General features: G+C 43.9%; 1 protein-coding gene across 2 annotated transcripts in view; it reads left to right on the top strand.

Moving 5' to 3' along the window:
• The window catches only part of CDHR2 (cadherin related family member 2), a 365,548-nt gene that overhangs the window by 84,976 nt on the left and 255,883 nt on the right, over nucleotides 1-24,689 (top strand). For both annotated transcript variants that reach the window (XR_013598636.1, XM_078652806.1), the window contains exon 2: nucleotides 8,669-8,732. Coding sequence is in view for 1 of the 2 variants with exons in the window: in XM_078652806.1 (XP_078508932.1) it covers nucleotides 8,687-8,732 (46 nt within the window). In the remaining variant the exon portion in view is untranslated. The remainder of the gene's footprint in view (nucleotides 1-8,668; nucleotides 8,733-24,689) is intronic.

The following is a 24,689-nucleotide window of genomic DNA, read 5'->3' as shown; positions in this document are numbered from 1 at the left end:
CAAAGTGCAACATGGCAGGCACCGCGCGGTGCCTGTCATGTTGTGCTTTGAAATGCAAAACGTGCATTTTTACCATTGCGACGGGCGGCGCTTTCTGCACCGCCCGCCGCAATGGTAAAAATACAGGATGCGCCCGCCTGTGTGGCGGGCAGGACCTATTACCACCCGCCCGCCATCCTAATGACCCCCTAGGTTCTAACTAAAACTACCTACTGGCGACTCCCAGTAGGTAATATATAACCTCATCGATCCCAACCACTAAACCCTACACATCCTGTCTTTCCTGGACCGGAATCAAGCATCCAAGGACCGGTTTCTGGCTATCAGCCTTCATCAGCCTGGATAGCTTGACTCCAGTGGTGTGGAGAGCATGGGACTCACGTCTGAGCATACCCATCCCACTCGGGGTGACAATTGCAAAAACATGGCTTGGCAGTTCGGGCTGGACTGTTCCCATGAGGCACAGGGTCAAGACTGATTTGCATATGGCCATGTCTGAACTGGGGTGGCTTGGTGAGCAAAATAACGATAGATTAAACCCAGATCTGTGACTGGGGGTGAATGTTTTGCCATTGTGCAACATTCCGTTCATCATCTTGTGTGTTTTGCTGTTCACCCTATGTGGGAAGGGTATGCCCAGACGTGGGTCCCTTGCTCACTAAGCCACTGGAGTCAAGCTATCCTGGCTGAAGACGGCTGATAGCCAGAAACCGGTCCTAAGATGCTTGAATCCGGTCCAGGAAAGACATGGCTTGGCAGTTCGGGCTGGACTGTTCCCATGAGGCACAGGGTCAAGACTGATTTGCATATGGCCATGTCTGAACTGGGGTGGCTTGGTGAGCAAAATAACGATGGATTAAACCCAGATCTGTGACTGGGGGTGAATGTTTTGCCATTGTGCAACATTCCGTCCATTATCTTGTGTGTTTTGCTGTTTACCCTATGTGGGAAGGGTATGCCCAGACGTGGGTCCCTTGCTCACTAAGCCACTGGAGTCAAGCTATCCTGGCTGAAGACGGCTGATAGCCAGAAACCGGTCCTAGGATGCTTGAATCCGGTCCAGGAAAGACATGGCTTGGCAGTTCGGGCTGGACTGTTCCCATGAGGCACAGGGTCAAGACTGATTTGCATATGGCCATGTCTGAACTGGGGTGGCTTGGTGAGCAAAATAACGATGGATTAAACCCAGATCTGTGACTGGGGGTGAATGTTTTGACATTGTGCAACATTCCGTCCATCATCTTTTGTGTTTTGCTGTTCACCCTATGTGGGAAGGGTATGTCCAGACGTGGGTCCCTTGCTCACTAAGCCACTGGAGTCAAGCTATCCTGGCTGAAGACGGCTGATAGCCAGAAACCGGTCCTAGGATGCTTGAATCCCATCCAGGAAAGACATGGCTTGGCAGTTCGGGCTGGACTGTTCCCATGAGGCACAGGGTCAAGACTGATTTGCATATGGCCATGTCTGAACTGGGGTGGCTTGGTGAGCAAAATAACGATGGATTAAACCCAGATCTGTGACTGGGGGTGAATGTTTTGCCATTGTGCAACATTCCGTCCATCATCTTGTGTGTTTTGCTGTTCACCCTATGTGGGAAGGGTATGCCCAGACGTGAGTCCCTTGCTCACTAAGCCACTGGAGTCAAGCTATCCTGGCTGAAGACGGCTGATAGCCAGAAACCGGTCCTAGGATGCTTGAATCCGGTTCAGGAAAGACATGGCTTGGCAGTTCGGGCTGGACTGTTCCCATGAGGCACAGGGTCCAGACTGATTTGCATATGGCCATGTCTGAACTGGGGTGGCTTGGTGAGCAAAATAACGATGGATTAAACCCAGATCTGTGACTGGGGGTGAATGTTTTGCCATTGTGCAACATTCCGTCCATCATCTTGTGTGTTTTGCTGTTCACCCTATGTGGGAAGGGTATGCCCAGACGTGTGTCCCTTGCTCACTAAGCCACTGGAGTCAAGCTATCCTGGCTGAAGACGGCTGATAGCCAGAAACCGGTCCTAAGATGCTTGAATCCGGTCCAGAAAAGACATGGCTTGGCAGTTCGGGCTGGACTGTTCCCATGAGGCACAGGGTCCAGACTGATTTGCATATGGCCATGTCTGAACTGGGGTGGCTTGGTGAGCAAAATAACGATGGATTAAACCCAGATCTGTGACTGGGGGTGAATGTTTTGCCATTGTGCAACATTCCGTCCATCATCTTGTGTGTTTTGCTGTTCACCCTATGTGGGAAGGGTATGCCCAGACGTGTGTCCCTTGCTCACTAAGCCACTGGAGTCAAGCTATCCTGGCTGAAGACGGCTGATAGCCAGAAACCGGTCCTAAGATGCTTGAATCCGGTCCAGAAAAGACATGGCTTGGCAGTTCGGGCTGGACTGTTCCCATGAGGCACAGGGTCAAGACTGATTTGCATATGGCCATGTCTGAACTGGGGTGGCTTGGTGAGCAAAATAACGATGGATTAAACCCAGATCTGTGACTGGGGGTGAATGTTTTGCCATTGTGCAAAATTCCGTCCATCATCTTGTGTGTTTTGCTGTTCACCCTATGTGGGAAGGGTATGCCCAGACGTGAGTCCCTTGCTCACTAAGCCACTGGAGTCAAGCTATCCTGGCTGAAGACGGCTGATAGCCAGAAACCGGTCCTAGGATGCTTGAAGCCGGTTCAGGAAAGACATGGCTTGGCAGTTCGGGCTGGACTGTTCCCATGAGGCACAGGGTCCAGACTGATTTGCATATGGCCATGTCTGAACTGGGGTGGCTTGGTGAGCAAAATAACGATGGATTAAACCCAGATCTGTGACTGGGGGGGAATGTTTTGCCATTGTGCAACATTCCGTCCATCAACTTGTGTGTTTTGCTGTTCACCCTATGTGGTAAGGGTATGCCCAGACGTGGGTCCCTTGCTCACTAAGCCACTGGAGTCAAGCTATCCTGGCTGAAGACGGCTGATAGCCATAAACCGGTCCTAAGATGCTTGAATCCGGTCCAGGAAAGACATGGCTTGGCAGTTTGGGCTGGACTGTTCCCATGAGGCACAGGGTCAAGACTGATTTGCATATGGCCATGTCTGAACTGGGGTGGCTTGGTGAGCAAAATAACGATGGATTAAACCCAGATCTGTGACTGGGGGTGAATGTTTTGCCATTGTGCAACATTCCGTCCATCATCTTGTGTGTTTTGCTGTTCACCCTATGTGGGAAGGGTATGCCCAGACGTGGGTCCCTTGCTCACTAAGCCACTGGAGTCAAGCTATCCTGGCTGAAGACGGCTGATAGCCAGAAACCGGTCCTAAGATGCTTGAATCCGGTCCAGGAAAGACATGGCTTGGCAGTTCGGGCTGGACTGTTCCCATGAGGCACAGGGTCAAGACTGATTTGCATATGGCCATGTCTGAACTGGGGTGGCTTGGTGAGCAAAATAACGATGGATTAAACCCAGATCTGTGACTGGGGGTGAATGTTTTGCCATTGTGCAACATTCCGTCCATTATCTTGTGTGTTTTGCTGTTTACCCTATGTGGGAAGGGTATGCCCAGACGTGGGTCCCTTGCTCACTAAGCCACTGGAGTCAAGCTATCCTGGCTGAAGACGGCTGATAGCCAGAAACCGGTCCTAGGATGCTTGAATCCGGTCCAGGAAAGACATGGCTTGGCAGTTCGGGCTGGACTGTTCCCATGAGGCACAGGGTCAAGACTGATTTGCATATGGCCATGTCTGAACTGGGGTGGCTTGGTGAGCAAAATAACGATGGATTAAACCCAGATCTGTGACTGGGGGTGAATGTTTTGACATTGTGCAACATTCCGTCCATCATCTTGTGTGTTTTGCTGTTCACCCTATGTGGGAAGGGTATGTCCAGACGTGGGTCCCTTGCTCACTAAGCCACTGGAGTCAAGCTATCCTGGCTGAAGACGGCTGATAGCCAGAAACCGGTCCTAGGATGCTTGAATCCGATCCAGGAAAGACATGGCTTGGCAGTTCGGGCTGGACTGTTCCCATGAGGCACAGGGTCAAGACTGATTTGCATATGGCCATGTCTGAACTGGGGTGGCTTGGTGAGCAAAATAACGATGGATTAAACCCAGATCTGTGACTGGGGGTGAATGTTTTGCCATTGTGCAACATTCCGTCCATCATCTTGTGTGTTTTACCCCGTACCAGAGTGCCTGTTTGTTTCTGAGAAGTGACGCTACTCTCCAATTAAAATTATTACGTCAGTCTTGAGAAGTGCATGCGCTCGCCCTCTCAAAAAAAAAAAGGGCCGGTCCTACATATCGGACAGTACTGACCCATGTCCTACAAGAACCAGAAGCATGCTGTTGTTACTACTCCTTTCCAAGGATCGCTCCCCTCCCCTTATGCTAAATTCTGGACTTGAGGCTCAAAGTTTCATAAGGTTCCATGGGATTGCTCCATCGTCATAGTGGAATTATCACCCATTTAATGGTACCCATTGCATCAAGCAGGGAATGATAAAAAGCTCAGTCATTCTACCCAGGAGGGGAAACTGAAGGTTACACATGTTTATACATATATTTCTATGAGGGAGGCCTCTTACATGCTTTAGATTCTACTTCAGACATGGTACCTCAACACAGAACCACGCACAGGAATGCATACTTTAACAAAGGGAACTTAAGTCTTTCTGAACCTAGTCAATATTATTGGAACTAGGGCTGTCTTTATTTTCTTTACCGTTAGTCGCCTTTTATTTCCAATCCTAAGAATTTAGACTCATCCAGACATCTGTGCTAGATGGTCTATTAATAATCACTTCCTGCTCAATTCCCATTTTGGTCACATCAATTCCACATATTCTTGCATCACCAAAGGTGCCGTAGCACAAGTAAAAAAAGACCACAATGAAATCTGTAAGTGAAAGAGACATTGTTGTTATTTTACAGTGGTGTGAAGATTACACTAGATCATTTCACCAAGGGGGGAACACGGTTTACTGTCATTCGGCCAATGTATGGATGAACTCTTGACGCTGTCTTCTGTTCTGGACGGTCTAGACTTCACCAACCTGGCCTGCTTTAGCGAAGGCGATCCCTTCAAGTAGCCACAATGCCGCAGACAAAGTGAACACCATACAGCTAGTGCCTTCAGGATGGATCCCCAAGGAGGAAAAATCCACAGAGGCAAAAAAAAAACCACCTAGTTCATGGAGGCGGGCTTCAGGATGATAGAAATACAGTGACAGAGGAACCACCACGCCCTTGAAGAAAAACCCAGGAGTAGGTACACTGCTAAACATGGTCATAATACCAGAAGAAGGTACAGAAAGACCAGAGACTGCACAGGAGAGACAAGGGAAGAAAAAACTGGCATTAATACAGGAGAAAACCACCAAGGAAAAGGCCAGAAGAGAAGAACATAACGAAATCCATTAGTCAAAGCATTTGGATGCAAGGAACAGATCGATTTCTTCACTTTTTATAGCAATATGGCAGGAAGATGTATTAAGGAGCTATGCTGCCATCTTAGAATGGGAAAGAAGCCATAGGAAAGTATTACATGGTGGCTATTGTAGGACAGGTATCTTTAAACTCCCAGTATGCCTTGGTACAGGAAGAAGGAGGCCCAAGATGGAGATATGGCTGGTGTTCCTGCAGAGGAACGACGTGCCCCAAGATTATACTGGCAGGTTGGCCGCCTCAAGGGCCGCTTAGGCTATGGTGGCCTGCCGGCTCCCCCCACGCCATTCCTGCAGAGGAACAACGTGCCCCAAGATTATACTGGTAGGTTGGCCACCTTAAGGGCCGTTTAGGCTATGGTGGCCTGCCCAACGCCACTAGACGCGTCTGCACGCCTAAGCAAAGCTCAGAAAGAAGGCACGGACAGGACACAAGTCGCTTGAGGAGTAGTGCATTCACAGCACTATTCTTGAAATCATTTATGAAAAGAATGGATATAAAACATTTCAGGGGCTCCAGTTACCACCTCCAACAGATGGACAAACAGAACATATGGACCAGTCAATTGACTGTTTTCTATTAAACCTTGTGAATGCCTGGGGTAGATATATCTTACTGGTAGTAGCGACTGGTGACTTTTGGAAGTGGTGGGCGGGTGCAGCTCGTAAATGTGAAATAATTTTGGAAAGAAGGACATGCTGAAATTTGTAATACAGAGGTGATCGGGGACATTCTATTTATATGTACGTTTTACGTCTATAGAAGTTGCATCGATCAACCCTGCAATACAAATTACATTTATCACTATATCGGGACTATTGACAAGCCAAACACAATAACAGAAACCAGAAACAGAACCAGCACCACTGAGGGTTCAAACACTGGCACACCCTGGATGAAGCACACGGGCCTGGCTGCAGTCTCACAATTATTTTCACAACCAGAAGAACATTAAGTACATGGATACATAAACAGACAAGCAGAAGAAGAGGACTGCCTGTATTAAATAAAGTAACATTCTACTTACCTGGATCCGGCTTGATGATCCGATTGAAGGCAGATGGTGCCCACCAGGCCTCTAAGGCAGCTTGACAAACGAGACAAGGCGCACTCGTACTCACTGTTTTCAGCTTGATTACGGGTTTCTCTCGGACGGGTTGACGCTGGTTGAAGGAAGGACGGAACTACGAACCTAGCGCAGGGAGCATACTTGAAATCCCGCCTCCTATTGTCATGGGGTGACTGTATCAATTGTCATCCAGTCAGAGGAGGAGGCGGGATCCTAGAAGAATGTTCAGAGCTATGTAAGAGATCAGGGAGAGCCGAAAACCCGACCGAAGCCCTGGAAAACCAGCTGCTTTAGGTAGCGCCTGCTTGCCCTCACCACTGCCTCACAGACGCACTCTGCACATGCGTGACTTGGGCGATATTGAAGTCGTCCACCACACATGCGCAGGGTGTGTTTGTACACGGCCGTGCTGCACTGCTACCAGACAGTATAAGTGCTGCAACCTCAAACCAGTCTCCTTTCAATCTCTTTCTCCTTGTCTGAGACTGGTGGTGCTCCGCCACATACGCCCTCATGCCGGAACCCCGCCTGCTTACTGGTAGATTTTGCCTCTAGTATTTAATAGCACTCCTCTTCAGGGTAGATAGATCTCCTTTCTGTTTAACCCAATGGTATCACCCTCAGATGCGGCTGCTAGGCTCACAGTTGTCTGTCACTTGCTTAAATGTGTGTACAGCAAGGCCTCTTTATCTGCAGTAGAAAGTGGTAAGATATATCACAACCATTCATATCCATTCATCTTCAATGATACTACTGTCCGCCAAATCCCTCCTTCCTTTGAGGGGACCACAATCTGGGACAGCAGATTATTTTTAGTTTGGAAGACTACACCTAATGGAACTTTATTCTCTTTAAGAAAATTTCCTCGAATGTTAGGAACATCTGAGTGTTTTCAAACTATGACTTACTAATCTTATGGTCTCGGGGTGTGTGTGTGTGGGAGGTTCTGCAAATGTAGTAAACACAACTCAAACATTTGTATTTGTGGGTATTAACCCATATTTTACACACAGTTTCCAATTTAGGAACAGATACAAGTTTACTGGTACATAAGGCAGGTCTAAGTGCATTTTCGGTGGGGCAAAGCAAGTAAAAGCACTATATTTAAAAGTGAATCATGAGAAAAATACTTCTTTATGCAGAAAAAAGTCACATTACATTTCCGTATGGTTTATTAGTGCATATTTTGTGAAGTTTGAGCGCTCCTGGAAATGTACAATGATTAAAGATTGCTGCGAGTACTTCTATAATTCTTTGGGAGTTCTATAAAGAATCTATAACCAACTCCAAATAGAAAGGAAACCCTCCATGAATACATTTCCCACGTTTAGAACCTAGGCTTTATATGATTAGCTAGATCTCATGTGTCCCCTTTCTGCCTCAAGCCTTGGTGTCTTTAGATGTATGCATGGTGGCTGTCTCAGAGTAATCCTGCCTTTTCAACTCACTTTATAATTTGAGATTTTTCTTTTCTGGTATTCCTTTTTTTAAACAATTTCTACAAAACACATGTTCAGCCCAGAAATTTCGTAGGCTTTGTTTTTTGCATCATTTTTATTGGTGTTTAAATTTTATAAAATGCCTTTTCTTAAATTTTGAACTCTGCCCATATCCCTTTTGTGCTTTTCAGCAAACAATATTGACGTACACGTCTGATCATTGATATTGTTTGAGACACTACGTCCATAGCCTCAGAGAAAAAGAAAAGCAACAACAAGGGTCTCTTTTAGTCTTTGAGCATGCTTCTTATGGTATTTACGACTACTGAAAGTCAACATTGGATTTTCCTAACGTTCTTAAGGGCCCAAAAGATGTTGTAGTGGTGCCCTTGTGTAGAGCAGTTTTATGAATGAGGTAGTATGCGTTTCTTATTTTTTTTCTAAATGCATTATTTTACCTTTATCATTATATTATTTAATAGACGATATTATTTGTAGCCAATCACCCTTAGAATATTATAGTGTAATAAGGGGTTCCGAAATGTGACTGTGAAGTTATTGAACCAATGAAAACTTAGTTGAACAGCCAGGCTTTCAAGTCCTCTCTGAAAGCCAGGGACCATGGTTTGTGCCTCAAACATTGTAGGGCGAGGGATTTCAGGAAATAACCTACTTGGAACTTAGATATCTTCCACAATTTCGTTACCTAACATATTCTCCCTTTCTTTGCAGAGCTGATGCAACAGCAGAATGAAGGGCTTCCAGTTTGCTGTGTTTGCTTTCTTCATGATGACAGGTAAGTACTTGAGACTTCTCTCCAAGCATGCTGAGCGGCTTGCCGTATTAAATCACCTTTATCAGGGTTACATGGACTTAGGCCTGATTACGAGTTTAGCAGTCCATGGGAATACCAAACTCGCGGTGGAGGTGCCGTGGCGGTCGATGATGCCTCACCTGCGGTCTGACCACCGTATTACAAGTACGGTAGTCGGATCTGCAGAGAACTGCCTCAACCGCCAGGGATCCACAATCACTGGTGGTGGTGTGGTGGTCTGAGGCCACAATATAGTTGGGGGTGTCACTGTGGCACCGCCAAGTATATTATGAGTTTCCTCACTGCTCTCTTTTTAATGGCGATGAGCCCGCCATGAAAAGAGTGACGGTGAGGAAACCTTAGGGGGCCCTACAGGGCCCCCTAATTCCTTGGTGAACGGGGGTGCATACAGGGGGCACATGGTATGCCCCCCTGTCGTTCTTGCACGGCATGGACTTACAGTCCATGCCGTGCTGGAACATGTTGTTGCTGTCCCACAGCGCCGCTTTTCTAAGGCTCTCCTTTGAGCCTTTGAAAGGCAGCGCCGTAGGCCAGCCGCCGCAGGACTGGCAGCTGGATTACAACTTGTAATCTGGTGGGCGATCAGCAGTAGAGTTTGGGAGCATGGTGGTGGTATGCCACCCTGTCCCCACACCGCCAAACTCATAACCAGGCCCTAAGGTTGTGCACAGCTGGAATGGGTATGGGTATTTATATTGAACTTATTTTATACCTGACGAGAAGGTGAAGTTAATTGGTTATGGATAGCGGGGTACTCCATGGGAGCTCAATGTAATTAATGTAGCCATGCTCATTGGTTATAGTTTGTTATGGTGTTTGACAAAATGTCATGCAAGTTTATTTTGCAGATTCCATGTATTACTAATTGTACTGTCATGCATTGGAGTTAAATGGGTACTTTGTACTATTATTAACATATCATGCACTTGGATATGTTTTGTTTTGTCGTTTGCGGTTTAGTTATCATAATGTTATGTAAAGTTGTCAAAACAAATTATTTGAAATCGGTTCAAAGTTGAGCTTTAGAAACTTAGGGAAAGCATGCACCTCAAAAAGTTATGGGAAGACTTATTCCTGAAGTTACTTAGATTGTGGTGCTTTTTAAGTCAAAATGATGCTGGGGGTGCTTCATGAAGGCCAGAAAATCTGGGTCTTACGTGGTGTAAATCGGTTACATTAGAATAATGTCTCAGGAAGTCGCAGGTACTTCAACTCCAGAATTTGTGGAAAGTGAAGTTTCCCTGATAAAAGTTCATCTGACACCTTCCACAACAATCTACCCATCTCTGTCCCAAGTCTAACAGCTGCATAGAATTCAATCCGGGAAATTTGGGATTTCCCAGCTTCTTAGAAAGCTGCAGTTATTGTCGCCCTACACAATAAATATACCAGGAAAGTATTGCCAATTTCTCTCATTGACATTGCAGGGAAAAATCTAAGCCAAACTTTGTTTTAACTTGGCTAGAGGCCTGGGCTGAGGACCATAACATCTTGCCTCCATTCCAACCTGGCTTTCGCAAGTTGCAAGGCACTTATGATCAAGCAGCTAGGTTGTATTCCATCTGCCCGAAGTTTACCTTAATAAAACAATCAGCTCTTTTTTTAACATTTATTGAGCTTAGCACAGCTTTTCACTCTGTAAACAGGCCCGCCCTTTGGAATGCCCTTGAGGAACTGGGCATTACCAACAAGCTCCTGCGTGCCATAAAGATGCTTCACCAGAATAATACAGCAGTGGTGAGATTTGGCCCCAAGAGGGAGTGCACCCAAAGCTTTGACATAGAACTGGGAGTAAGGCATGGGTACCTGCTCGCACCACTATTTTTTATTTATTTAATAATGACGTGGGTAGTCAACTTTTAGCCTTAAACCTGGATGTCCCCATGATTGGAGAGATTAAATCACAAATCTGCTTGTTGGCGATGATGCTGATTTATTGGCCTGCACTTAACTTTTCATGCACAACCTTCTTAAAGGTTTAGAAACTTATTGTTCCGATAAGAATCTTAAAATAAATATATCCAAAACAAAATATATGATAGTCGATTCACGGCACAGTTTGAAAAACTAATTTAAGAATATACAAACAGCCGTTAGATTGGGATGACTCCTATGATTATCTAGGGATAAGATTCAAAGCCAACTTAAACTGGGGCAAATAGCGGTCAAAGAGCGAAAGGAGCATGCTCCAGCAGGCAAGTGTCATACTTGGCGTGAAGACCCCAGTGGCAGCACTTAGACATGAGTTGGGCTTGAATAAGATCAAAGCTATTGCAGCATTAAAGCCACTTTTGTTCAGGAATCAAATTTGGTCCCAATCAAACTTATCAACTTATCTCAAGCCTATTTGTGAACTTTGGTAGAACAGCAACTCTTATAAACTACCATGGCTCAAGCACATTGCATGTACTCTCAATAGTATTGGTTGCTGTGAATACTGGAGTTAATCAAAAAATGAGGAATGGACACTAGTATCTACTGAACCATTAGTTCAAAATTGACAACCCTCATAGGCAGCCTGATTCTGCGATGCGGTATATCTGTTTTTCCGCCCCATCAGGTGTCATGGCATATTCATAGGGTAGTCAAAAGTGTGGTATGCCTGCCTCACCCGAGGCTACCTCTGGTCCAGGCAGAAGTATCCAGAAATGATAGGGAGGGTGAAATGATTAAAAAAGCAGTGTATCTCCAAAAATATTTTAATGAAAAGGGGGATAACACTGTCAGTTAAAAATAAGTCGATATAGATGTAATCGAGTAACTAGATTACCATATATCTATGTATATATGGGTGCGTCAACATGTTTCAGCTCTCTGGGCCCAGCCGGGTCTATAGAGCTTTCGTCAGGACAATAAAACAAACAGAAAACATACAATCGGTACTCACACCATTAGTGTAGGTTCCATTCGCTATTTATAGCGTTTCTTATTTAGCCACCTGAAATATAGGAGCACAAACATATACAATCCCAAACGTTGTGGTCTTGTGGTTATGGTGATTAGGCATAGTGATTCTAAGAAACACACACACATACTAGAATTGCTAGTGGATTTATGCACTTCATTTTTAGTTACATAAACTTTTTTTGCGAGGAAAAGGTGATGGAGAACAGATATACATTATTTACAGGGAACATGCAATTCATGCGTATTTTTGATACTGCACATCTAGTTGGTACTGCGTGCATTAGCTTCATCACAATTAGTTACAAAGTCTGGGAAAAACATGCGAACGCTGATGACAAAGCGATGCTGTCTTTGGTACTTGAAAACTTTTTTCTATAGCAGTGTGCGAATCATTTATGAAGGGAAATATTTACATTATGTACAGGCGCATGCCGTAGGTGCATGTTAGTGCCCTGCTTCTATTTGGGGTTTGGTGCATAGAGATAGCGCGTTCTGTTATAAAATAGCGCGTTCTGTTATAAAAGCGCAATCGCTAATACCTTATTAGATTCTTTTCAAGGCTTCAGCAAGGATGCAGAAGTCGCTTAACGTGGTCTCTTCTGGAGAAATAGTATCAAAAGTTAGGGGAGTCGCAGTAATCGATCTTACCCGTGTCTCTCCGTCTTGTGCACTCAATCTTACCCTCGTGGACCGCGTTTTGGGCCCTGTGCTGACTCTGCCCTTGGTTACAGGCGGGGCACAGTTTCTGGGCTTTTTTCAATAGGTTCATTGACACAAAAATAGGACTACAAGACTCTTCTCAAGATGGACACTCGTGTTAAGTGTATAATCCAGAGTACGATATCATCACCAGTAGTTATCAATGTTTTTGGGGTATTGCAGATACAGAAAGGGATTAATTTTCAGATAAATCCCATTGTTAGATCTCAAGTATATATATATATTGAATTGCATTATTGTCCAGGGGGGGATTGTTTTATTCAATTTTGCAACTCTGTTTTATACATGTTGGTAATGTTAATTGAACTGACTCCATGGGATATTGTCGTTCATTCCGGAAATATGGGTGCCAAGGCGGTCCACCCACCTTTGCTCTTTTTCAAAGAGAACTCGTTCTGCATTATTGGTTTTATCTTGCAAAGTCTCAAGGACTGTCCAAATTAAGTCATCGCAAGTGTGACCAGCCTCCACAAAGTGTGTGCACAGTTTTGTGTTGTTTTTCTTAAGTCGCACATTGCTCCTATGTTCCCCGATTCGTAACTTCACTTTCCTACATGTCATGCCTATGTATTGGCGTTTGCAAGGACATGTAATCATGTAGATAAGATGTGATGAGTTACAATTCGTGTGATGTTTCTGGGTCCATTTGAGGGTGTTAGTGAGTTGTAGAGTTTTGGTTGGTCTTGTAAACTTACAAACCCCACAGGTGCCACATGGGTAATGTCCAGAGACAGGTTGCATTCTGGCATCTCTTGTGACTGTCGATGCTGGTTTTATTTTAGGTCGCGTGTGGACCAGGACGTCCTTTATGTTCTTTGTTCTCCTATTCGCAAAGCGTGGTTTTGGCCAGTCGAGTTGTCCAGAATTGATTATCTGCCAGTTTTTTCTGATTAGTTTTTGTACCCCATAAGTGGCGGGACAAAAAGTGGTGACACAAGTTACCAGATCTTTTATTGGTTCCTTCACATTTGTCTGCAGCAGGCATTCACGTGGCTGGTGTTTCGCCCTTTTCATACATTTTTTAATCACCGCTGGTGTGTAGTCCCTTTGTTGCAATTTTCGACTCAGTTCCATCGCTTGTTTTTTGTAATCACTGTCCTTACTACAGTTCCTTTTGTGGCGAAGGTACTGACTAAAGGAGAGATTATCCCGCAGTGGCCGGGGATGGTAGCTGTAGTACGACAGCAGACTATTTTTTGCTGTGGGCTTCGTAAAAGTCTTAGTTTCAAGTTTCCCATTCTCATGAAAGATTGTTAAATCTAAGAAAGCTATGCTTTGGTTACTCGCAGTAAAAGTGAAATTGAGCCATCGGTCTCTCGCATTCAGCCATTCGATGAATTTGGTCAGGTCTTCTTTGATGTCCCAAATCAAAAGCACATCATCGATGTACCGTTTCCAGTATAAAATACTGGAAACGAAAGGGTTGGTTGTGTTGAGTACCCAGTTTTCTTCCAATTGGCTCACATAGAGACCTGCCACCGAGGGAGCGCAGGCACTCCCCATGGAGGTCCCATGGCTTTGTAGGAAGAGTTGTCCATTGTACTCGAAGTAGTTTTCTTTTAAAACCAGACGACAACACTCCATGATGAAGTGGCGTGGGGTTCTGTGTGGCCAATCTTGATTGAACAAGAGGTCTTCAAGCATTTGTAACGTATCTTCCTGAGGCAAGCTTGTATACAATGCCTCGACATCCAGGCCCACCAGTAGCATTGTATTCGGATTATATTTAAAATCCACGATTTGTGTCAAAAGGTCTCTGGTATCTTTGAGATAAGTGGGGGTTCTTTGGACCATCTTTTTAAAATACTCATCCACGAATTTCGAAAGAGGCTCTAACAGAGAACCGATGCCCGAAACAATGGGGCGTCCTGGTGGCGGAGACCTGTTCTTGTGGGTTTTTGGCAATGAATAAAAGAACGGCGTTTTTGGACTCTTAGGTGTCAAGAAATCTGCCTCTTTTTTTGAAATCCAACCGCTCACCTCTGCCTCATGAACCATGATGGCGATGATGTTGGTCAGTCTATCGGTAGGGTCTTCCTCAATCTTCTTGTAGAAAGTCTCATTGGAGAGGAGGGATAGGCATTGCTGGTTATATCCTTCTTTTGACAGGATCACTATCCCTCCTCCCTTGTCTGCTGGTTTTATAACGATTTCGTTATTATCCTTCAGGTCCATTAGTGCAAGTCGTTCCTTTTTGTTAAGATTTTGGAATGTCTTTTTTGGTCCTAGATTATCAATAATAATCTGAAGGATAATAACGAAATCGTTATAAAACCAGCAGACAAGGGAGGAGGGATAGTGATCCTGTCAAAAGAAGGATATAACCAGCAATGCCTATCCCTCCTCTCCAATGAGACTTTCTACAAGAAGATTGAGGAAGACCCTACCGATAGACTGACCAACATCATCGCCATCATGGTTCATGAGGCAGAGGTGAGCGGTTGGATTTCAAAAAAAGAGGCAGATTTCTTGACACCTAAGAGTCCAAAAACGCCGTTCTTTTATTCATTGCCAAAAACCCACAAGAACACGTCTCCGCCACCAGGACGCCCCATTGTTTCGGGCATCGGTTCTCTGTTAGAGCCTCTTTCGAAATTCGTGGATGAGTATTTTAAAAAGATGGTCCAAAGAACCCCCACTTATCTCAAAGATACCAGAGACCTTTTGACACAAATCGTGGATTTTAAATATAATCCGAATACAATGCTACTGGTGGGCCTGGATGTCGAGGCATTGTATACAAGCTTGCCTCAGGAAGATACGTTACAAATGCTTGAAGACCTCTTGTTCAATCAAGATTGGCCACACAGAACCCCACGCCACTTCATCATGGAGTGTTGTCGTCTGGTTTTAAAAGAAAACTACTTCGAGTACAATGGACAACTCTTCCTACAAAGCCATGGGACCTCCATGGGGAGTGCCTGCGCTCCCTCGGTGGCAGGTCTCTATGTGAGCCAATTGGAAGAAAACTGGGTACTCAACACAACCAACCCTTTCGTTTCCAGTATTTTATACTGGAAATGGTACATCGATGATGTGCTTTTGATTTGGGACATCAAAGAAGACCTGACCAAATTCATCGAATGGCTGAATGCGAGAGACCGATGGCTCAATTTCACTTTTACTGCGAGTAACCAAAGCATAGCTTTCTTAGATTTAACAATCTTTCATGAGAATGGGAAACTTGAAACTAAGACTTTTACGAAGCCCACAGCAAAAAATAGTCTGCTGTCGTACTACAGCTACCATCCCCGGCCACTGCGGGATAATCTCCCCTTTAGTCAGTACCTCCGCCACAAAAGGAACTGTAGTAAGGACAGTGATTACAAAAAACAAGCGATGGAACTGAGTCGAAAATTGCAACAAAGGGACTACACACCAGCGGTGATTAAAAAATGTATGAAAAGGGCGAAACACCAGCCACGTGAATGCCTGCTGCAGACAAATGTGAAGGAACCAATAAAAGATCTGGTAACTTGTGTCACCACTTTTTGTCCCGCCACTTATGGGGTACAAAAACTAATCAGAAAAAACTGGCAGATAATCAATTCTGGACAACTCGACTGGCCAAAACCAAGCTTTGCGAATAGGAGAACAAAGAACATAAAGGACGTCCTGGTCCACACGCGACCTAAAATAAAACCAGCATCGACAGTCACAAGAGATGCCAGAATGCAACCTGTCTCTGGACATTACCCATGTGGCACCTGTGGGGTTTGTAAGTTTACAAGACCAACCAAAACTCTACAACTCACTAACACCCTCAAATGGACCCAGAAACATCACACGAATTGTAACTCATCACATCTTATCTACATGATTACATGTCCTTGCAAACGCCAATACATAGGCATGACATGTAGGAAAGTGAAGTTACGAATCGGGGAACATAGGAGCAATGTGCGACTTAAGAAAAACAACACAAAACTGTGCACACACTTTGTGGAGGCTGGTCACACTTGCGATGACTTAATTTGGACAGTCCTTGAGACTTTGCAAGATAAAAACAATAATGCAGAACGAGTTCTCTTTGAAAAAGAGCAAAGGTGGGTGGACCGCCTTGGCACCCATATTTCCGGAATGAACGACAATATCCCATGGAGTCAGTTCAATTAACATTACCAACATGTTTAATACAGAGTTGCAAAATTGAATAAAACAATCCCCCCCCTGGACAATAATGCAATTCAATATATATATACTTGAGATCTAACAATGGGATTTATCTGAAAATTAATCCCTTTCTGTATCTGCAATACCCCAAAAACATTGATAACTACTGGTGATGATATCGTACTCTGGATTATACACTTAACACGAGTGTCCATCTTGAGAAGAGTCTTGTAGTCCTATTTTTGTGTCAATGAACCTATTGAAAAAAGCCCAGAAACTGTGCCCCGCCTGTAACCAAGGGCAGAGTCAGCACAGGGCCCAAAACGCGGTCCACGAGGGTAAGATTGAGTGCACAAGACGGAGAGACACGGGTAAGATCGATTACTGCGACTCCCCTAACTTTTGATACTATTTCTCCAGAAGAGACCACGTTAAGCGACTTCTGCATCCTTGCTGAAGCCTTGAAAAGAATCTAATAAGGTATTAGCGATTGCGCTTTTATAACAGAACGCGCTATTTTATAACAGAACGCGCTATCTCTATGCACCAAACCCCAAATAGAAGCAGGGCACTAACATGCACCTACGGCATGCGCCTGTACATAATGTAAATATTTCCCTTCATAAATGATTCGCACACTGCTACAGAAAAAGGTTTTCAAGTACCAAAGACAGCATCGCTTTGTCATCAGCGTTCGCATGTTTTTCCCAGACTTTGTAACTAATTGTGATGAAGCTAATGCACGCAGTACCAACTAGATGTGCAGTATCAAAAATACGCATGAATTGCATGTTCCCTGTAAATAATGTATATCTGTTCTCCATCACCTTTTCCTCGCAAAAAAAGTTTATGTAACTAAAAATGAAGTGCATAAATCCACTAGCAATTCTAGTATGTGTGTGTGTTTCTTAGAATCACTATGCCTAATCACCATAACCACAAGACCACAACGTTTGGGATTGTATATGTTTGTGCTCCTATATTTCAGGTGGCTAAATAAGAAACGCTATAAATAGCGAATGGAACCTACACTAATGGTGTGAGTACCGATTGTATGTTTTCTGTTTGTTTTATTGTCCTGACAAAAGCTCTATAGACCCGGCTGGGCCCAGAGAGCTGAAACATGTTGACGCACCCATATATACATAGATATATGGTAATCTAGTTACTCGATTACATCTATATCGACTTATTTTTAACTGACAGTGTTATCCCCCTTTTCATTAAAATATTTTTGGAGATACACTGCTTTTTTAATCATTTCACCCTCCCTATCATTTCTGGATACTTCTGCCTGGACCAGAGGTAGCCTCGGGTGAGGCAGGCATACCACACTTTTGACTACCCTATGAATATGCCATGACACCTGATGGGGCGGAAAAACAGATATACCGCATCGCAGAATCAGGCTGCCTATGAGGGTTGTCAATTTTGAACTAATGGTTCAGTAGATACTAGTGTCCATTCCTCATTTTTTGATTAACTCCGGATCTTATCAGGGGAACTGAATGGACCGAAAATCCTCTTCCCTCCTTTTCTGATAGATGCTGTGAATACTGGCCAACTCGGGAGCTATGGGTCCCTCAAATCTAGAAAGACTAAAAGGGAATTATTAATCGTGGCACACTGACCAGCTCCATGGTAAATTGCTGTTCACTTAATGGGAAATTAAACCCTATTTGGCTTTGAGAACTACATTGAACATTTATTCTCACCAATAAAGATAGCATTGTTTATAAAATTCAGGCTAGGGTGTGTCCCTGTAAAGTCCTTCACACGGAGCTGGTCCAGGTCTATTGGGGATTCCATCTGCCCCTTCCCACAAGGCGGTGAAGAGACTCTCGTGCATTTTATGCTCTGATGCTCCTTGTCTTTGCCAGCAAGGAAAGATTTCTTCCCCCTCTTTATAAAAAGTATGGTATCAGACATTGCAATGCCACCATGTACTTATATATAGGAGCTGATATTGACTCTATTTTTAATCCATAGGCTTTCTTACATTTATACAACATGGAAAGTCACGCGGCCTTGTACTAGACAGCATAATGTCTCAGTTCTAGTTGTGCCTAATCGTTAATAGCTCACTGTTGCCAAATCACTTTTAACTGCGCTATTTTTTCAGTCAAAGTGCACTTTAACTTGCAATTTCCCATATGACGTACATTGCCTAGGCTCATTTACGTCACCGTTCTGTATTGCCGCAATCATAGCATGTCTTATGCACTTTGGTTGTTTATGGTACTTATCAATTTTGAACTTTGCCCTATTTTGACTCGCCCTAGTGTTGTTAACTGTGTCTGTACCCAAAGTTTATGCACTTGGCACTTATGAGACAATTCTGTATCTATGTGATGCATAGCAATCACCCTGTGACCGCATCTAGGTTGGGTACACTACCTTTGTGAGTTTCTTTTGATCATCTAAGAAGGTTGACGGCTCACTGACCATCGTTGCTCTGTCAGTGCTGCAAACGTGTTTCTCTTGTAACTTGCTAGAAATAACACATTTACGTCCCTGGTACTTAAGCAAGGGCTCTTGGGGACTGTTTGGGACAAGAGCTGTACTTACTGTAATTGAGGCAAGCATTTGAATATCTGCCCCGTTGTGGTACCCCTGATGCTCAAAAGCGCCCTGGTTTTATTTACCACTTGCACTAAGCACTTTGTCAGTTTTATTGTTATGTTATGTTATGTTAATTGTTTTTTGTACCGCGCACAGCTGCCCCAGCAAAAGGGCGTCCTGGCGCCTTGAGAAGGTAAAACACAACACATCATCTAAAAGGAGCGTGCTCCGTCAAGCGGATTTAGAGAAACAGAAAAGTTTTTATTGCTCGCCTAAACTGCAGAAGGTTATCCATCGCCCGAAGCTCAGCAGGAAGGGAGTTCCATAGCTTTGCGGCCACCACTCGAAAAGAGCGTCCGCGATGTGCCAATCTTCCCGGAAGAGTTTGCAATTTGCGCAAGTTGATTCTTCGCTTTTCGATCATTTACTAGTGAATGGTGTCAACTTATAATTGTATCCATTGTTATCGTATTAATGTATCAGAATGTGAATTTCAATATTTGCACATTGTATGGCTTATGTTTTTCAGATGACACAATAAATAAATATATATCTGAGCTGATTAAATCAAATCCAGTCTGTTTTGTACTTTGTTTCTTGTCACAAAGATACATGCCTTCTGTAGTCTTTTTGTCATTGTGTTACATGATAATAGAAAAATGTTGGGTTTCAGTCAAACATCTGGATGTTTCTGCTTGTACTGGGTAGGTTCATGTCCAGCCATTGAGTTAGCATGGTGATCCTAACATTTTTCTTCTCCAGTGGATTCAAATCGGTAGAAGAAAATACCACATGATCTTCTCTATTCTCCCGAATTCTATCACTGTTGATTATTCAAATCCTTGACATAAGGGATTTGTATCAATTATGACTTGGAGGTAGTACATATGTCCCCCATGTGTACATTCTAGGAGGTCAGCATGATTAGGTGGTAGCTGATCTGGAGGACAGTGTACTTTTCTAAGAAAATGTCTTAAGCGTCGCTTGTTGAACAAACGGACTGATTTTCCCTGTATTGCCTTGAAGGTGATGCAGAGTCTCTTGGGAGTAGATTTTCTAGCTACAGGGAACATTATGGAGAACCCCAACTGGGAGAAGTAGTACAGAAGCGGATCCTGTGCACACGCTGGAGAGATCGGTTGTCCTGTTGTCAGGACGCAAGTTACATACAAGAAGGAAAGGTATGTCAAAGTTCAAAAATCAAGCACAAATGTTTGTGTACGTGAAGAAGTCTTTTATAAATCAATTGTTGGTCAGTACAGAAGATAATAGCCAGCCGACACGTGTTTCGTCACACCGTGAAGGAATTGTGACTCATCAGGACTAGGAAGGGCACAAAATGAAACAACGAAAAGGGGGGAAAAAAATAAAATTAAAACGGGGGTAAATGCCATGTTACGTCAACAATCGCATGGTGGATGTGAAAGAAAACGAGAGAAAGTGTGCTAAGTGGCTTGTGGCGATCCTATGGTGCAAAAGGCATAATATAAGATGACATTAAAAGAGAAGTAGCGCCCAAAACATGTACGTGAACTGCACTGAGAAATGTTTTAAATTTGCGGACGGAGATATATTGGTCTTGGAATGGGAGGACTTGATGTCACAGAGTAACGTTGTAGGACAGCCTAAAAGAAGTCAAAAGGCAAAACAGAATATCGTATGCCTTTTGCACCATAGGGTCTCCACAAGCCAATTAGCACACTTTCTCTCGTTTTCTTTCACATCCACCATGCGATTGTTGACGTAACATGGCATTTACTCCCGTTTTAATTTTATTTTTATTTCCCCTTTTCGTTGTTTCATTTTGTGCCCTTCCTAGCCCTGATGAGTCACATCTCCTTCACGGTGTGACGAAACACGTGTCGGCTGGCTATTATCTTCTGTACTGACCAACAATTGAGTTATAAAATACTTCTTCACTTACACAAACATTTGTGCTTGATTTTTTAACTTTGACAAACCTTTCCTTCTTGTATGTAACGTGGCGTCCTGACAACAGGACAACCAATCTCTCCAGCGTGTGCACAGGATCCGCTTCTCTTCTATTTTGGTCTAGGCCTCCCTAAACCTACACAGGGGTGTTTTTCCATTTGGGTTTGTGTTCCACTGTCCTGAATTGCACCGAGTGCCCACCGCACGAACTTTATAACTAAGAGATCCCACCGCTTAGAGTGCCACTGCTTCCTGTTCTCTGAACTCAAACCCATTCCCTGGGAGAAGTTGTACGGTAATACTGAATTGTCCATTTCCATTGGGTCAGGTTGGAAAAAGCTAGGTCTTTATTAAACTTTCTAGTCATGATTGAAGGGTCGAATTCTAGCCGGAATTGAGTAACATGATTCGTCGCCTTGGATGAAGGTGGCTTAATTTTTTTTTCCCCGTGTAGAATGGTATGATTAGAATCCACTAAGTTGGTGTCGGTGATCCCTACAGTGGTGGGGAGCAACCAGTGTTGTTTGAATACCCCTCACACACCAACAGGCCCCTTGGTGTCATGCTTCATCATCGGGGTCTTCGCAAACCTCTACGGGATGCGGCGTGCTACGACTCACGACTACGTAGGAGCACTGAAGGTGAACTATGTGTTGGTGTGTGTGGAATAAATATGTGTGAGTGGTGAGGTGAAAAAGTGATGGTTAAAAGATACCTAGCTCGTAGGAAAAAACCAAAATCTTTTTATTAAGTCCTCGGCTGGTATCATTAAAAAGTGCAGGTGAGGTTGTTGTTACTAGTTAGGGTATGTCAACCTCAAAAGTGCGTCAACATGTTTCGGAGTCGAAGACTCCTTCTGCAGGACGAGGATATGCACTGGTTATCCTCACCTTACTCACATGGAAATGTAGATGTCAAAGTGTGCTCTACAAAAAATAAATTACGGTGACATGTACCTATCCGTGTTATAATAGGTAAGTAAAGTCCGTTGCGCCCAATTGGCGTAGTTCAGAACCTGTGAATGAACAAAATTTACCATGAAGCTTAATATCATAATAGGACAAATGTTCAGAAAAAACTGTGTGAATTCACAGGAGGGTAGCAGCGAACCAAAAATAAGGTCCAGGAACCCTGTAAAAAAATGCAAAAAAAGAACATGGACAGACATATAGACAAAGACACACATTAATTATAGATGGTAGTCGCCATTGGATTCCAAACGATGGAAAATTGGAATGAGAATCATACATTATTCTGTATACATATTGCTTACTTATGGATAAAGACTAAATAGCCTCATGAGCCATGAGCGTGGTATTGGGGGTTTCTTTTTTCTGCTCAATGTAGCAACCTGTGGGATGTTAAAGGAACTAAGTTTTAGGATCTCAGATGCTGATACAGAACAGAGACACAGATATTTCAACTCCGCACCACCAAACTCACGGTTACAGCAAGGTCAGGTAGGCTGTCTTCCCCTCAACGCGGCTCCGACGATGTGTCGGGTCGTTCCAACCAAAACCCTTTATATAGTGCCCGTGGATGTTCTAATTGACACCTAATTGACAACGGAATCAGCCCAAAGAAGGACATAGTCCTTGGGTTCGGATCCGGTCCTGCGTACCTATGAAGGGTGTGTCTGATTCAAAAGGGCATGCGCAAAGGAATGGCACTGTTAGAGAGCGCATGCGCGAAAAGGGTAGTGTCTGTGACTCGCGCTGGCGCTGTATGAGGGCCCGATTGATGTTAGCTACTCGCATATGCGTGGGAAAGGGAAACCCCGGTCCGAGTAGGAATCTCGGGCCGCTTATAAATGGATCAGTCTCAAGAAAAGAGAGGGGTTTTCTGAAAAAGTATATGAAAAAAATATATGAAAAAAACCGTGAGATCTCAGAGATTCAAGGCGATGGTTGTAATTTTAACAAACCAATGTGTTTTTTTTTTATCAGGTACATATGTAAGCAAAGTCCAACAGAGGTGGGATCTTTGATAACCAAACTCAGGGGGATGATGGTTATTCTTTCAGTGATACCAAGAAGAACTGAAAGGAGGTCAATCAGGGTCATTTTTCAATACTCTAAGGGTAGAGCCATTATGCTGCCTTTAAAAAGTGTGTAACAGCAGATATGGGCTTTCATCGCAGTTGGCTCCATGGAATGGAGTCATTTAATCCGGTGGTGTCCGTGCCCAGACGGAACACCCACCTCTGTTCTTTTTCAAAAAGTCCCACATCAGAAGGCAGTTGCTCAATTACAGTCCAGTGTATTTCATTTACACAATGTTGTGCCTCCAAGAAATGTGCTGCCATTTTGGTAGTCATTTTCTTACATCTTACATTGCTTTTGTGCTCGTTTATTCTTGTTTTTACAGCTCGTGTTGTCATACCCACGTATTCCTTGCCACATGGGCAAGTGACTAGGTAGACAACATTCCTGCTGTTACAATTTGTAAATGCTCGTTGTTCCCACTTTGTGCCATTTTGAAAAGTTAGAGCTAGGCTCTTCTCAGTCAGGTGGCAACTATTACAGTTACCACATGGGTGGTGTCCATGTAGCCCTCGTAACCTAGTTGTTGAATGCCACTGGTTCGGTGTCTAGTATGTACCAGGATGTCTTTAAGATTCCTTCCTCTCCTGTGGGCAAATAAAGGTTTCTCTAGATCCAGAGTACCACTCGTCAGAATCCGCCAATGTTTGTTAACCAGCTTTGAGACTTGGTTGGAAATTGAACTGTATGTTGTAACACAGACTGTTCTATTTTCTGTGTTTTCTTTTGGAGTGTTGTCTTCCAAAAGTGCTTTCCGGTTGTTATTACGAGCCCTTTTCATTGCTCATGTGGCAAGGAATACGTGGGTATGACAACACGAGCTGTAAAAACAAGAATAAACGAGCACAAAAGCAATGTAAGATGTAAGAAAATTACTACCAAAATGGCAGCACATTTCTTGGAGGCACAACATTGTGTAAATGAAATACACTGGACTGTAATTGAGCAACTGCCTTCTGATGTGGGACTTTTTGAAAAAGAACAGAGGTGGGTGTTCCGTCTGGGCACGGACACCACCGGATTAAATGACTCCATTCCATGGAGCCAACTGCGATGAAAGCCCATATCTGCTGTTACACACTTTTTAAAGGCAGCATAATGGCTCTACCCTTAGAGTATTGAAAAATGGCCCTGATTGACCTCCTTTCAGTTCTTCTTGGTATCACTGAAAGAATAACCATCATCCCCCTGAGTTTGGTTATCAAAGATCCCACCTCTGTTGGACTTTGCTTACATATGTACCTGATAAAAAAAACCCACATTGGTTTGTTAAAATTACAACCATCGCCTTGAATCTCTGAGATCTCACGGTTTTTTTCATATATTTTTTTCACATCAATCGGGCCCTCATAGTGCGCCAGCGCGAGTCTCAGACACTACCCTTTTCGCGCATGCTCTCTCTAACAGTGCTATTCCTTTGCGCATGCCCTTTTGAATCAGACACACCCTTCATAGGTACGCAGGACCGGATCCGAACCCAAGGACTATGTCCTTCTTTGGGCTGATTCTGTTGTCAATTAGGTGTCAATTAGAACATCCACGGGCACTATGTAAAGGGTTTTGGTTGGAACGACCCAACACATCGTCGGAGCCGCGTTGAGGGGAAGACAGCCTACCTGACCTTGCTGTAACCGTGAGTTTG

Source organism: Lissotriton helveticus, chromosome 7 (genome assembly GCF_964261635.1).
Source record: "Lissotriton helveticus chromosome 7, aLisHel1.1, whole genome shotgun sequence".
Lineage (NCBI taxonomy): Eukaryota > Metazoa > Chordata > Amphibia > Caudata > Salamandridae > Lissotriton > Lissotriton helveticus.
Note: the sequence above shows the minus strand (reverse complement) of the source record. Positions and strands in the feature narration are given on the sequence as shown.